General features: G+C 44.2%; 1 protein-coding gene across 4 annotated transcripts in view; it reads left to right on the top strand.

Moving 5' to 3' along the window:
- TGFBR2 (transforming growth factor beta receptor 2) overlaps nucleotides 1-16478 on the top strand; it is a 90347-nt gene that overhangs the window by 30106 nt on the left and 43763 nt on the right. For all 4 annotated transcript variants that reach the window (XM_032322078.1, XM_032321910.1, XM_032321992.1 and 1 more), the window contains 2 exons: nucleotides 5646-5814; nucleotides 10494-10684. In XM_032322078.1, coding sequence (XP_032177969.1) covers nucleotides 5646-5814; nucleotides 10494-10684 — 360 coding nt within the window. The remainder of the gene's footprint in view (nucleotides 1-5645; nucleotides 5815-10493; nucleotides 10685-16478) is intronic.

Genomic DNA, 16478 nt, shown 5'->3' with positions numbered 1-16478 from the left:
TGGGTTCACCCTTGCCTTCCCACTCAACACGTGAACCAGCAGCATGGGCAGAGCCCGGACCGGTCTCGGCTCCTACCTGGAATGCTCAGTTTAATGAGGACTTGGCCATGTTACAGGACCCAGTTCTTCCATCAAACATTAACCTGGGCGTTGCTGTGAAGGTGCTTTGCAAAAGTGATTAACTGCAATTGGCTCAGTGGAAATAAAGGAGGTTATCCCCGGTAATGTGACTGGGCCTCTCCCAATCAGTTGGAAGGCCTTGGGAGCAGAAAAGGTTTCCCAGAGAAGGAGTTTCTGTCTCAACACTGCCGCATTCATTCGTGCCTGACTTTGCAGGCTGCTGGACTGCTCTATAAATTTCAGACTTGCCAGCCCCCTATTGCATGAGCCAATGCACTACCCCACACCTGTGAGTTAAACGTATTCCCAAAAGCTCTGTGTCCCTCTTAACATCTGGGAAGCACGGCTGAGAAGCATACTGAGTTCTGTTCACCAGTTGCCATGGATTATTCTTTGAGAGGCTGCACATAGCTGGATCAGTTTTCGTGGTCCTGCTCTGAAACATATAGCACTCCGCAAGACAGCCACAGGTGTGTGTAGAATAAATGAATTCTTCATTGCCCCCCAAAACACAGCACTAAACAACAGTAGGTAGATGCATGAATTCAAATGGGCATGAATGCCTTTCTGGCAAAGTATTTAAGATTATTTGTAGAGTCTTGAGATTTTTACCTACTAGATCAGTTAATAGTTGACACCATTCTAAAGATACAGACTAGGAATGTATATCCAAAATTCCCTATATTTATCTGGAGTAAAGCTAAGCCTTACTAAGCTCTCATCATTGACCTTCAAAGACAACAGTACTTTTCCAGTAATAGACACAGCTAAGCATTTAATTAATTCATATTTTCAAGACCTGGAACTTGTGTCTCCAGGCAATGAGTTTGGGGGAAAATGTGCCCTAAAATGAGGAAGGCAGCATGACCTAGACTGAAGGGCTTGATATTACTCACGGGGTTATTTGAAGAGAAGTGAACTATGATGAACCATGTGATCCTATCATATGCTGAAAAGAAACTGTCCAGGCTCACTTCCTTCAGCGCATGACTTTCTAGGTGAGAGACATTCTTATTGGAACCTCTTGCTTGGGGGAACGTCATGAAGAGCTGATTTGCCTGTTATGGGTAGAAAATTTCCTGGAGATGGTCAGCGGGGCACAGAGGGCCTACAGACATTAAAATACACTACCTTAATATGAGAACAGATGAGCTGAAGACACAGGAGAGTCATTTAACCTGCACTGGAAGTCATTTTGAAGTTGGTTAGGGTCTACTCTGGGGTTAATGAGATGACTTTTGTTGTGCCGTTGAGGGTAATATCTTTGTCCCTGGCTATTCATATACATGCATTTATTCTTCATGACTTAGGCTTCACGAACATTATTAAACAGATGGTGCTTGATGCCCGTGGTTGCAATGGTAACTTCTTTTCCCGCTGATTGGAACACACAGATGCAATCATGCCTGTAGTAAGTAGCCATCGCTGCCCTTCCTGCTCCCAGGAGCCCTCCACCCCACTCTGTTGAGCGGGAACTACTTAGGGTGTTATCTGTGATCCCAGAGGACACCGGGCTAGTCCTTGGATTCTTCGGTGGGGGTTTGTGGGTCTTCAGGGTGTCTGTAAGTCAGCCCTCCACAATGATGAGCAAAGCTTTGTATGTAGGTCTCTCAGTCCCTTCTCCCCAGCATGACTCCATCAGTTTTTATCCAAATTGTGATCTTCAGCACAGCCTAAAGGTAGCTTTGCCCCTTACACTTCACCCTATCCCACCAACACATATTCATGAGGGAATCTTAAACCAGAGGTTGACTGTTACTGAAGGTGGGTAGCCTCCTGAGGTCAATTAGTTAAGGAGAGGCTGTGGGGGAAGGGAGGGGAAAAATTATAACGACTACACCCTGGGTAAAGGCTTTCACATTTTTCGAAAAGAAGAAGGAGAAGAAGAAGCTGGTCAAGGTGAAAAGTCTGTTCACCATAGCAGTGGTCACTTTAATGATAATAAAGAGACAAAGGAGGCTGCCTCACTGGGTACTTAGGACGTGATATGTGACGACTTACGTACTTTAACTGGCACACAGTAGGTGCTTAGTGTGTATGAGTTCTCATTGTCCCGTCCCCCACAAACCTCTGCCTCCAAGTGTGGAGTGAAGTTCACTGTTGGCCTTTCTCCCAGAGTTCATTGCAAAGGTCTTCTCTTTCTGGACCTTGCTGTAGGCAGCCGCCATAATACACCTGCAGGTCTCCAGGGGCTCCGTTCAGGCCCCGTTTGCAGACTGTGGTCTGAGTGACGCCCTTGGAGCTGTGCAGTTTGGTGGCCATTCTCCATTCCTTTTTATTTTTCCTTTTTCCATGGCCTCCTTTGGTGTCTTCACTGTTGATCGTCTTTTGTAGGCATCAGATCTAAACCACTTATGCTTGTCAACACGTCTGTGGCAGCCTCTGTGGCTTCCAGCAGCAGACTCACTGGTGGCACTTCTCTCATTTCACTCCTGACTCCTCTCGCTTTTCTCACACTTCTTAGCTTGTGTTAGAAAAGCATTGGCCAGCCCAGCAGAGGACCCCTTTCCATCTGAGGTGTAAAAGAGTTCATCACATAGCTTTCGGACCCTGTTGTTCACAAGGAATCTCCTTCCAGATTTATTGAAGGGCTGCTCCTTCATTGTCACAGAAAGTGTTTGTGGGGGTGGGGGAGCGGGGTAGGCGCTTGTTGTTTTCAGCCAGTCAGGTTGTTTTCAGCTCATTCCAGATCAGGGTTCTCTGCCTTAGATGCATGTTAGAATATCTGGGCAGCTTCAAAAAATCTCGATGCTCAGGCCACCCTCCAAAATAATTAAATCAGTGTATCTGGAAGTGGGACTCAGGCCTCATTATTTTTTAAACCTCCCTAGGTGATTGCTTCTAACATGCCCTCAAAGTTGATAACTACTAAGACAGGCTAAAATCCTAAAATGTGAGAAGACTGCATTTCATTTCATGGAGGCTTGATTTTATACTTAAAAACAACAAAGCTTCCTAGCAAGCAAATATATGTTTGTGTGAAACATACTCTATTAAAAAAATTCACATAAACAAAACATGACCCAGATTTTTGTTGTTTTACCCATGTCTTATAGGGAAACCTAAGGGGTTAACTTAGTTGTTTCACAAATAGATTCAACTTTAACTATTGTTGAAAAATATATATATATTCATTGTTGTGTTAGTCCCAAATTGAACACAAAGTTCAGAAAGCATTTTGGCCTGTATTTTTAGCTTAGCATAGAGCTCTTGGTCTGGGAGACAAATTTCAAAATAGTTTGTTGCCTAAAAATACACTTCCTGAAATGAACTTGAGGCCTGAGAGGGATGAATGGGTGTTTTTTTTTTTTTTCTTCTATATTTAATGTTACCACAAGAAAGCAAATCTTAAATTTATATTTGTTTATATTTTTAGAGACCCAGGAAACAGGTGCTATGCCCAAGTGACAAGGAGGGTTGTGTGGCAAAATGTGGATGACAGAAATCAAAAATTCACGAGACAGGGAGAGACCGTGGGAGGGCGTTAGAGTTGTTTGGCTTTAAGCAGGAGCGTATTTCACACAGGGAGGAGATGAGGAGGCTCTCCTCAGGCCTTTCCAAGGGAGATCCCTGGCAGAAGCATACCTCCCAGCTGCCTAATAGCCAGTGGTTGGTCCAGTGCTGTACCTGTCTAGGCACGTAATCTTTCTTAGACTAGCCTGTAAGTGTCTCTAAGTTCATGTCTGTTGACCAAATTCCTCGTAGCTTTGTCTTCCTTCACTTGATTCTCCAAACTCAACTCTTTAATTTCCACTTTTGCCAGTAGAAATGGATCTGTTGGAGGAAGAAGATGGGGAAGGTGGTGTTATACCTTTTTTAATGGTCTCACAACATGTAGCATGTGTTTTGCTAAGAACGGTCCTGCCTGTAATATACTATAGATGACTGTGAATGAATATTGCATTTATAATCACCACCCTCCCCATCTGAGTGAAGAAGTTCTATATCCTTTCCCACGTGACATACAGAGCCAAGTGTGAACTTCTTAAATTCAGTCTCTATTCACCCACTCTCTCAACAAATACTATCAGATACCTTCTATGGAGCAAGTCCTCTTCTTGACACAGGACACCCAGTATGTAAACAAGACAGACCAGAGCTCGTGGAGTGTACATTTTGGTGGATAGGTTATAAACAAGTAAGTGAGTGAGGTCATTGTGCAGGAGATAAAAGAGAATCCTGGGCTAGTTACCCGTGGGCTGCTTTAGGATGAAGAGGCGACGTTAACAGGGGACCAGAAAGGTGAGGAAGGGGATTGTAAGGGAAAGGCTCTGACGAGGAAGGAATTTGGCTTCTTCCAGCGAAAGCCCATGTGTCCTAAAAGGTAATGAGTAAGGAGTATATGGGTTGTGGTGGGGAATGAAGTCAGAGAGGTGACAGAGAGCAGACTCCCAAGGTGGAACTCAGCTTTTCCTCACCTGCAGGACTCCAGTGCTCTGAGCCTCACCAGTGTTTGCGATTCTGTCTCAGAGACACTAAGTCGGTGTTCATCTGATTTCCTGCAAGGCAATGGGAGAAATTAGAACCAGTCTCTCTCTCTCTCTCTTTTTTAAGATTTATTTATTTATTTATTTATTTTTTAAAGATTTTATTTATTATTTATTTGACAGAGAGAGATTACAAGTAGCAGAGAGGCAGGCAGACAGAGAGAGGAGGAAGCAGGCTCCCTGCTGAGCAGAGAGCCCGATGCGGGACTCGATCCCAGGACCCTGAGATCATGACCTGAGCCGAAGGCAGCGGCTTACCCCACTGAGCCACCCAGGCGCCCAAGATTTATTTATTTATTTGAGATAGAGAACGCAGAGGGAGCGGAAGAAGCAGATTCCCCGCTGAGCAGACAGCCTGATGCAGAACTCAATCCTAGGACCCTGAGTGGAAGGCAGATGCCTAACTGACTGAGCCACCCAGGGGCCCCCAGCACCAGCCTCTTTCAAGCAAGGGTCTTAGAGCTCTTCCTATGCAGGTTGGAGAACACAGACAATGCCCTGCCTCACCAACAGTGTCTCCTCTGAGTTGGCTAACACCCTTTCGCATTGCACAGCTCTACACCATTGTGACCTGTCTCTGCCCATCTTGGTCATGACTCTTGCCAGGACCCTTTATCCTCTGTGCTTCTCTCTATCTTGGGTTACCCTACCCTCATCGGTTTCTTCGTCTGTCTACCCACCTAAAGGATCGTTTCCTTAGGGTAGTATTCTCTGTGCTCTTACCACTCAGCACTGTACAGTGGACCCGTCAGATCTATGGTTCTTGATTGAACAATTGTGTTGGAGATAGAGCGCCTTATGGTAACCACTGACAAAGCAAGAAGTTACTCAAACCTCCCCCCACCCCAGCTTCACCGCCCCCCACCCCCCAACCCCCGCCGTAATGGCTTTCATTACAAATTGCGTACGTGAAGGAAATTCTAATCTGATGTGGCATTATTTGGTTCATTTGAAATTGCATAACATCATCAGGAATTCATTGGCAGGCTGCCTAGCAGTGAGATACTCATTTAGTGTGTCTTTCTTTTCCCTCCCCAGTTAATAACGACATGATGGTCACGGACAACAATGGTGTCATCAAATTTCCGCAATTGTGTAAATTTTGCGATGTGAGATCTTCCACCTGTGACAACCAGAAATCCTGCATGAGCAATTGCAGCATTACCTCCATCTGTGAGAAGCCACATGAAGTCTGTCTCGCTGTCTGGTAAGGTGGCTTTTGAAAATCTCCCTTTTCCCCCTTTTGCAAGTGATGCACGCCATGGTACATTAGAGTCAAGGCTGTCTCCATGCCCTCTGACATGTCCCTTTCCTTCAGGCCGTCTCTCTTTCAATGATCACATGTAATTTGCAGAGATATTCTGTACAGTCTCAGATTCATACACACCCATGTGAATCACTATATATGGGAGTGTGGCGGTATAAAAGATGACCTTTCATATTTACAATAAATCCGGGGCCTCTTCCTTTTATGAAGGAGAGACATTTGCCACTTGTCATTTTAATTGACACCTGCTTCGTACCCCAGAGTGACACCAGGAGTTTTGTTCTTCTGAGGCAATCTCAGTCTTGTTCTGTGGAACGAGAGGAGATGAAAGGTGGGCTGTCGGAAAAGGAAAGCCTTTGTCCAAAAAAAAAAAAAAAAAAGGAAAGCTTTTTGGAGAACCAGAAAGACAACCCATTCTTCACTCCAAAGCCCTGACCAGCTCACTCACAGCACCACGGGCTACATGCGACATCTTCTTGGATCAACACTGCGTATTTCTCTTAGATCACGTTCCCTCCATATTCTCTCTCTGTCTCTCTCTCTGTCTCTCTCTCTCTCCCTTTCATTCCCCTCACCTTCACACACACACACATATGGTGCTCACAAATCCTTTGATTCTGTCATAGTTACAGATTGGAAGTCTGAACAGAGATGAAAGGAAAAAAGAGATTAAAAGAGCTCCCATTATATAAAAAAAGTATAAATTCATTAATGAAATATAACATTTGCAGACTTATTCTGATGTTTTGGATTTACCAGCCTTTTTTTTTTTTTTTTTTAAGTAACCTATGTGTCTCCTGGCCAGATGGCAACTGAGAATATAAATCCAAATATCCCACCCCCCTTGTTGGGGGAATAAGTCTTTTAACCACATATAGTTAGCCTTGATGATAGATCTGAAAACCTTGCCAATTTCCACACACACTGTGGATGAACTCGTTTCTTAAGCACTAAAAGAATGCTAATAGCAAAGAACTGTCGTGACATCTCTCTGTCCCTGCCAGCTTCATTCAGGTCCAGTTCCAAGCACTGCTTTTGCAAAAGAGATTTTGACAAAGATCGTGTCCAGAGGCAAAGGGGCCCGTAGGAAGTGGAGATGTGAGGAATGGTCGATGGAGTCAGATACAGCCAGTCCAATAAAGAGAAGACTTGGGGACTATGGAGAGATCCTGGATGGGTTCTCAAGTGGAAAATATAATAAACTTATCCTGTGGAATTCCGAAGGGCAGAAAAAGGATCCATAATGTTTACCAGGGTACAGACTTCAGTATAAATTTAAACGTTTTCACCATCATGGTTTCCTAACAGCAAAACAGGCTTCCTCCTCTGAGGAGTCAAAGTTCAGGAGACGTTGGAGGATGAAGGCTAGTGCAGGAAAGACTGAGATGCCAGACTGGGTGACCTCCCTGCTTCCTTCTTTGCTCCTGTTCTTTGCTGATCATCTTTACGTGAATATGTACTCTGGCGTGAGAGCTTACTTCTGCTACCCCATACAGGCTCATCCAATAAAGGCGTTTTTGTTGTTGTTGTTGTTGTTGTTTGACCCACCATACAAACCCCATTGAAGGAATGTGAATCAAGTCTCTCTGGAATGAGGCGTTACGTTATTCGCGGTCTCAGGAAATGTGAGCATGTAGGGGAGAGGAAAACACCCCCCGCCCCGTCTCCTCTCCATTCCCACTGTACAGTTAACACGGGGAATGTTGTTTTCACCTGTCTCAGCAGAGACAAATACTCCCGTGGTGTGGGATGTCAGTCAGAAGAAAGGGAAGCGAGAGGTGCCGTGGTGCACCTCGCTGATCCCCCTCAGCAATGAGGCGCTCTGCCCTCAGCTGCTGGCCCAAGTAGCTGCCGAGGGATCACTCCGAGTCCCTCCAGGGGAGTACCATCCCCTGGCCCCACTGCCTGGAGCTTTTTCCCTCTTTTGGCCCCTCCTCAAATTTGCTCCCCTCCATAGGCAGCCAGCATCCCATGACTGGTTGATACTGGCGTCCAAAATGCCAGCCACTTGGCCTCCTTCGTGACAGCTCTGACCCGCCATCTTCCAAGGCGTCAGTGAGTCGATGGCTATGATCTGCACTGGGGTTCCACCCCCACTGTGTGCGGTGCTGCTTCCCTTACAGGTGCCTCTCCGAAAACTCTCTGCACAGAAATCTCACAGCCTTAGGGTCTGTTTCCAGGGAACCCAAAGGAATAGCCAGGAGTAGAAACTGAAAAAAGGCTCTCCCCTGAGAGTACACTGCAGTGTCTTTATGAGTCTTAGCATTCTTTTCATTCATTCACTGATGCGTGTGTCCGTTTCACTGATGGCAGCTGGGTACCCATCCCATGTCAATCGTGTCCATTCTTTCCAAGGATAAAAATCCTGTGGAGCCAAAATTAATTTGATCATCGTGGTTCTTTTGTGAGTAGATCGTGACAAACCTCTTCACTGGCTCAGAGCAAACGTTTCAGGACAAAGAAAAAGTCTGTGCTTGGTTCATTGTGTTTTCCCTTCCTAGGCTCAGCTGTATCCAAAGATATTTTGCAAAGTTGGCTCTGCCTTCCAGGGAGCACTGTTGTAGGAGTGAGTGGAGAAACCAGTGGAGGACTTTTCCGGGCTCAAGTATTCCAACTGAATTTCCTCTCTGCGATGTTAGTCCTCTAAGCAGTGAGGGGTGGAAGGCAAGAGGCTCTGGAAGGGCTTCCCAGTGGTTATAGAGCAGCGCTACTTCAGGGCGCACAGTTCCTTCCTCATTCCGTTCCTTGGCTTCTAGAAGCCTCCCAAGGAAGAAACACCATGCTTTTGCCTGGGGGCATGGAAGACGCAGAGAGCCTTCATTTTCTGACCCAAACCAGAAAACAACCCTGTCGGGCACGTGTGTGAGGACAAACACACACACGCTGTGGGGACAGGGAGGAAGGTGCTCTTCTTTCATGACTGTCATTTTGCCAAGACTTCCCAGGAGTTTTGGAGTTAAGGATAAGTGGATTTTTAAACATACATAGTTTTGTTGTGTGGTCATGACAAGTGTCACATAGTTCCCTGCTAGCCATGCTAGAATAAAGATTCTGATTTGGGCACTTCCTTTTCCAGTAGAGGCTTGCTTAGCTAGGGCTAGCCCCTCTTGCACCTGCTGGAGTGTTAGTTCAAGAACCAGAACCCCTGAACTCCTTCAGCAAAGGCACACCTACCTCTGAGGGAGCCAGCTCTGGGTCACATGGATGTCAGCCATGTTGACTCTGGTCCTAGTTCGTCTGTTCCATCTGCCCTGCGCTCCTGCTCTTCTCATCCTCTTGTTGACAGACCGTCCTTTAGTGTCCCAGAATAAAGCACTCTAGCGGTGTTGCCATCAAAATTACTCTTTCTCTGGGGATATGGACCTGCTTGTTTTCCAGGTGGAGGCAGGACTTACGCTACTCCTCGCTTCCTGCCTGCCTGCCATTTTGTTTGCGGCGAGCAGTGAGCTTGCGGGGGGAGGGGAGTGGCTGGTGAGTGTGAGCGGGCATGTGGGCACTCAGAAACCTTCCCCGGGAAGATTCTGTTCAGATAGTTCAGGCCTGACTAGCCCTTCCCTAGGCTCCCCCTCCCGAGGTAGAGAGGACCATTTAAGACAACAGGTTGCCTCTGAAAACGTCAGAGATGGGAGGAAAGAGGTCAGCACAACCTTGGTGTTGGATGCAGTCATGCAAGAGGGCAAGTTTATGAGAGAAGCAGATTGAAGGAGGCAGAGAACGATGTACTTTTCCAAGGATGCCAGAGTTTTCTTTTGGCTTTTGCAATTATAATAGTGGGCATTAATCATGTCATTTTTAAATGTAGTGTACACATAGATCCCACTGAGCACTTTCTAGGGCCTCAGTAAAATGCCACGAGAGAGCTTCTTGGAGTCCTTAGCTGGGTTAGGCTTCAGATACCTGAAGTGAAGGGATGCTACATGTAGAAGTAATTTGTTCATGACAGCATAAAATATTTCACTGAACCATAAACAAAGAACACCTTGCGTTCTTTCCCATGTGTTTTCATTTTTTTCTCCTTCCGTTCCTTTCTGTGAGTCAGGGAAACTGCCAGTGTTTCATCTAGGAAGCGTGGTTTGTGCTGTCCACACAGCCAGCTGCCGACATGGGATACATCCTCACACAGAGCCCTCTGGGACCCAGCAAACAGACGTGAGGAACTGCCACGATGTTCCCAGGAATGTCTTGGAGCACAGTTGAGCTAGATGTGACCTTGATCCTCTGAGATAAACTGGGAATGCAGTGTGAACCTGGCAGGGTGTTCAGGATATGGAAGGTTTAACCCTGAGAACCTTGCAGTCTTCGGTTGACCATGCCTTTCTGTCTCCTGGTTTAATTAAGATTTAATATGTAAGGTTCACCAGCCGGACAGCCCCTAAGGAAAGCCTTCTCATCTACACTCAAAAGTGGGTTTTGAGAATACGCAATGGAAAAACCACAATAGTAAAAGCACAGGAGACTAGAGGACAACCTGTTAACATGGGAGAACAGGAATCAGCTGCCATTGTTTCAACAGCTTTGGGAAGGGTATAGAGTCCAGATGACTTTTCTGTCCAGGAGGCCATATTCATCCATTCTCTTTTTTTCTTTTCTCTCCCCTGCCACGAACCTCTGCACCGTAGGAGAAAGAATGATGAGAACATAACACTAGAGACGCTTTGTCATGACCCCAAGGACACTTACCATGGAATCGCTCTCGAAGATGCTGCTTCTCCAAAGTGTATTATGAAGGAAAAAAAGGTGTTGGGTGAGACTTTCTTCATGTGTTCCTGTAGCTCCGATGAGTGCAATGATCACATCATCTTCTCTGAAGGTGAGTTTTCTTCCCTTGACGATCAGGAGCCCAGCTTCCTCTGTGTGCATCTCTGTGTCCCTGGCCTGTGGTCTCAGACTCCTTCTTCTACAAAATAGTGTATGTTCCTTATCAAAAGTTCAAACAGTCCAATAGTATGTAAAAATTTTTAAATGGAAGTACATGAACCTCAGCCCCTCATTCCTAACCCACTCCGTCCATCCATCCATCCATCCACCCATCCATGTATCCATCCATCTGTCCATCCGTCTGTCCATCCATCTCATATACTCATCTACCTTTCAGTGCAAATAGTTGATCATACAGTATTATTTGACAATATTTTTTTCACCCAAACACTTTTACTCCTTTTAAACAGAACAATACATATTGTTATACTACATGCCTCTTAATTATTGTCTAGAAACTCCATAGTATGGATTATCTTCTTTGACTGATTTAACATTCCCCTATTGGTAGATTGTGTAGGTGTCTTCATTTTTCCACTCAATGCTTAATTAAATATCTTTGTACAAATCTCTTGTATGTCTGTGCTAATATTTCTGCAAAATAGGACTTCCATTCCATTTCTAGAAATGTAATTTTGAATCAGAAGTTAGACTCATTTTAAATCTGGATCACCACGATTAAGTTGTTCTTCCCACAAAGATACTCTGAGTTTGTGGATTTCCGTGCCCCTACTTTAACACTGGAGATCATAAGCCTTTTAATTTTGCCAGTGTGATAGTGAAAATAATATTCTTTTGGTTTTAGGAATGTAAATTCAGAGTGGGGAAAGATTATTTTAGCTCTCAACAGGTCTGATTAAAAAAGAAATTCATTTAGAACCAAGTTCTGGGTTTATACACTATCCCTGCTACTATGTATATCCCAACTATGGAAAATGATGTCTTGTGTTTTTTGTTTGGTGCTCGCCCGCACTGCTGACCCACCTTTTTCTCTCTCTGTGTCCATCACCTACTGCCATTTCTCTGCTCTTCTTGTCCAACCCCTTACCAGTGTTAACTGTTCAGTGTACAAAATCAGACATGTTCATCTTGTCAGAGCAGCACCTTCAAAAATGACACCTCCCTCCTATTTCTCATTCTAAATACTCCATTTCTTTCATTTTTTAAAATATAATTTGGGTTAGGGGGGAAGATATAACTATATTAAATCACACTACAGCATGGTAATAGCTGATATCCTGACTGAACATGTTAACTTTCCCCAAGTAGATTACCTTTTCAAAGAACTCCCAGTTTAAGCCAAAGGAATTAATCTCTAATAGCAGAGTATCCAAACAAGTTTATTATCATCCATGAAACTTTTCTCTCCTTTTGTGTCCTGGCTTATCCACAATGGAAGAGTTTATTTTGTCTAAAGGGACTATATATATAATAAATTATAGTTTACATTATAAATTAAATATATATACTATATGTATTTACATTTATATAAATATATATTATATATTTTACATTATATAGCATATATTACTTATATTTATATTATTATATAATTTATAATATATTACAAATTATATATATATATATATATATATATATATATATATTACACTAAGCTCTTAAGATATTCATGACTTCAGCTTTCAGTGTACTTCAACTCAGGTGATAATCATGGGCTCATTTCTGTATTTTCCCTCTTACTCATTATCAGAGTATTTCTTTCCCTGTGAGGCAGGATAATCAACATAAAGGCAGTTTCTCATTGTACAGCTCAGGAAATCCAGTGCAGCTAATGCCTCGGTTGCTGGATGACTTCAGAGTCTCCTTAAATGCTCCAGGGAATGTTTGCTTTTTAGACATCTCCCTTCTCTGCAGTGAAATAATTCCCCACCATCACCTAAAACACCCTATAATTAGCAACATTTGTGGACCCACTTCCCCTCTCATTGCAACCATCTCTCTCTTACACTAAGAAATGAAATCTCTTGAAGCAGTTTTTATTTCTCCTCTCCAAGTCAAATAAAATGTCAAACATGAACACTCTAAAGTGTTTTAAGCTGTATTTTTATTAGTATAGTACTTTGTTCTTGTTACCAGATTTCTAATCTGCAAAGTCAGCAAATGATAATTACTTACATCTTCCATTTTTCTTAAAAACTTAAGGGAAAGGGTGCTTGGGTGGCTCAGTTGGTTAAGCATCCGACTCTTGATTTCGGCTCAGGTCATGATATTAGGGTTGTGGGATTGCGCCTTGGGCTCTGTGCTCAGTTTAGGAGTCTGCTTGAGATTCTCTCTCTTCCTCCCCCTCTGCCCCTGCCGTCCATGATCTCTGTCTTTCTCTAAAATAATAAGTCATCTTTTTAAAAAATTAAGGGAGGGGTGCCTGGGTGGCTCAGTGGGTTAAAGCCTCTGCCTTAGGCTCAGGTCATGATCCCAGGATCCTGGGATCGAGCCCCGCATCAGGCTCTCTGTTCAGCAGGAAGTCTGCTTCCCCCTCTCTCTCCGCCTGCCTCTCTGCCTACTTGTGATCTCTGTCAAATAAATAAAATCTTTAAAAAAATAAATAAATAAGGGAAAGAGGTGAGCCCCAGGATTTTCTTTTTAAATGCAAATCTTTATTTTCAGGGCTATGATTCCTGACAGCTGACATTCAGGGAGAATGGAGCCTCCCTTTTGCCAAAAGCTGTTGTGTAGAATTCCAAGAAAGCAGGGTCTGCCCCCTGGACTCACCCTGACCTCAGATTCCAGCTAGAAAAGTGGGCATTTGTGTTAGTCCTTACTGATGGCCTAGTGACAGCTGTGTGTCAAAGGAGACCTGTCAGGCTCCAAGACTGAGCAGGAAGAGGGACTCCAGAGCCAGCAGCTGCTCTGCTCACTTGCAGATGGCATACCCACTTTGCAAAGACATTATGCGGTTATTGATCTCCCACTGAAACTTTAAGAATCAAAGAAAACCACTTAGTTTTATTAATTCCATCACCAGTTTCCAAGGGCAGTGAAGACTCTTCATTTGCAGAGGCTGAGCAAGGTGATTGTTGCAGTTTTAAGAAAGAGAGGACTAGTGTCACGTAATTGGTCAAGAATGAAATCTCGAGATGGCTTTCGAAGCACTGAGGGCCCGACCTGCTACTTACTAGCTTTGCCAACTTGGGCCAGTTACCCAATGTCTCCCTGCTTCCGTCCTCTCAGGTGTGAAATGGAAATAAAGGGGCGGAGTGGGGGGTTCGTGATATTGTCAGGATTGAATAGATAGATGGATGCAGGCAGAACATTTGCATCGGTGCACAGTCCAGCGGGAGGAGTCACCAATGGCTGCTGGTTTTATAGGGCCTCTTTGTATAGGGTCTGGGACTTCTGCGTGAGACATGGATGGGACGGTGTAGCCTAGGTCTGCTCTGGCACTGAGGTCATATAGCAATGTTTCGACCAGGGCATGCCAGCAGAGCGTTGAGATCGCGCTGCGTATCTGTGCCTCATCCTCCACGCGCCTTCAGAGAGGCAAGGGGGCATGTCGAGTCTAGGATTTCTAATCACAGCTAACCACATCCCTCCCATCGCCGGATGATATGACAAATGAGACACCTTGTTCCTGTTTTGACTCAGAATCACAGCAGGAAGCAGCTAAATAAAACTGGAAAGACTCACAAGTGCCACTCAGATCGGTAATGAGGGTAATGACACTGTCCTCGCTAAAGGGATGCACTCCTTCTTCTTCTTTTCAGCAGAAAGCTCACATTGGGCCACATGCCCTTCTCACTGAATGGCCGTGCTGCTCTCAATCCCCTAGTGCTGATAGGGGGACTTATTGCCCAGGCTGGCTGTGGGGGGTAGAGAAGGTGATTCTGGGAGAGCTCGGCTCAGTAGCCAGCACACAGCAGGTGCCTTCTGTCTTTCTCTTTCCTCCCTGAGGAAGGGGAATGCCGTGCCAAGGAACACAACTATTCTGAATGCTGAAAACTTTTCATACCCAAAGTTTTGGCTCCCCAGTGGTGGCAGGCTTACCAGGGAGCTTGTAAGACACATGCAACCTCCTGGACCTATCCTACCAGCATCTTCCCTGTAACAATGTCCTTGGTGATTTCTTTGCACACTGAAGAGTAAAAAGCCCTGGTGTGAACTCACCCAGCAAGGAATGGAACCAGAGATGAGTCTTGTTAATTTCATGCTGGTGTCTTGCTGAGCTAATCAGCCCAAGAGGAATACATTTGGTCTTAAATCTGGGCATTTGGAAATGAGCTAAAGATACTGTACTCAGTCCATTCATATACCGTGTAGCAGAACTCTGCCATGAAAAGTGGCTGTCTTTGAATAATGTTAGTAAAGTAAAAAATTCATTTATATAACCCACAAACTTGGTGCTAGCAGATGCATGTAGATATCAAGCACCTTTTAGGTAATATTTCTTTTGTTTCCATGATAATGTTTATGTTAATTTGTCTGTGGGATTGGCCCCTAATATTTCCCAAAGCAAGAAGACATTTAGGAATGCTTTTAGGATGTTCTGAATGGGGTCTACCAAGGAGCTGTTTGGTAGTCCCGGGCAGCCAGTCCTAGCCAAGTAATAGAGTAACATGAAAAAGTTTGCCTGAGTCAGTTTGTTCCTTGGTTGTTTGTTATGGTTGTCTGCTGGAGCTGGGTATGTGGAAAGCAAGAAGGTGACTTACAGGAGCTTCCAGCTCCCAGATGACTCGACCCTTGGCCATTCCACTTTTCTCCTGACTTGGAGCTGAACTGCTCATTCCAGAAATTGAGAGTCCCCGTAGCTCTGCAGGAAAGGGAATTAGCATTAAACTCCAGTCCTGAACTTTGAGAAGTCTGGTTTCAAGGCCAGAGACCCAGCCCCTTCCTTAACTGAAGAGCCAACAAGCTAACACCTTGTCCAAGGTCCAGGCTATGGAAATTCATAGACTATTAGAACATTAGCAGTGATGATCACTGTCCTTGGTTGGGAGTCTGTGATAGATTAGTCACCTGTGCTAACCACTTACAGATATGTTGTCTTATTTCATATATATATATACACATATTTATATTTATATATTTTTAAAGATTTTATTTATTTGACAGAGAGAGATCACAAATAGGCAGAGAGGCAGGCAGAGAGAGAGAGGGGGAAGCAGGCTCCTGCTAAGCAGAGAGCCCGATGCAGGGCTCGATCCCAGGACCCTGTGATTATGACCTGAGCTGAAGGCAGAGGTTTAACCCTCTGAGCCACCGAGGAGCCCCAATATATATAATAGTTTTTAAATTTTAAAATAATAATAAAATAGCATTTCATAAATAAAATAATAAAATGTTATTTTATAACTAAAATAAAAAATAAAATAAAATTAAAATAAATAAAATTAAAATTTTTAAATTTTAAAAGAAAAAAATATATATATATTTTAAAGGTTCATTCATTCTAGAGAGGGGGTAGGGACAAAGGGAGAGAAAGAGAGAGAGAAAGAATGCAAAGCAGACGTCCCACCTAGTGTGGAGCTCCATGCAAGGCTTGATCCTGCGACCCTGAGATCATGACCTGAGCCTAAATCAAGAGTTAGACATTTAATTGACTGAGCCATCCAGGTGCCGCTAGGTTCCATTTTTTTCTAGCATCATGTTTTAGCATTTTTTTCAGCTTTATTGAAGTATAATAGGCACGTACAATTGTAAGATATTTAAAGTATTCTTACACAGTGGTGCCTGGGTGGCTCAGTCAGTTAAGTCTCTGCCTTCAGCTCAGGTCATGATCTCGGGGTCCCAGGATCCAGCCCCATGTTGGGTTCCCTGCTCAGTGGACAGCCTGCTTCTCCCTCTCCCATTCCTCATGCTTGTGCTCTTTCTCTCTGTCAAGCAAATAAATA

The sequence above is a fragment of the Mustela erminea genome, chromosome 1 (assembly GCF_009829155.1).
Source record: "Mustela erminea isolate mMusErm1 chromosome 1, mMusErm1.Pri, whole genome shotgun sequence".
Classification (NCBI taxonomy): Eukaryota; Metazoa; Chordata; class Mammalia; order Carnivora; family Mustelidae; genus Mustela; species Mustela erminea.
The sequence above is the reverse complement of the archived record's forward strand: the minus strand, read 5'-3'. Positions and strand labels throughout refer to the sequence as shown.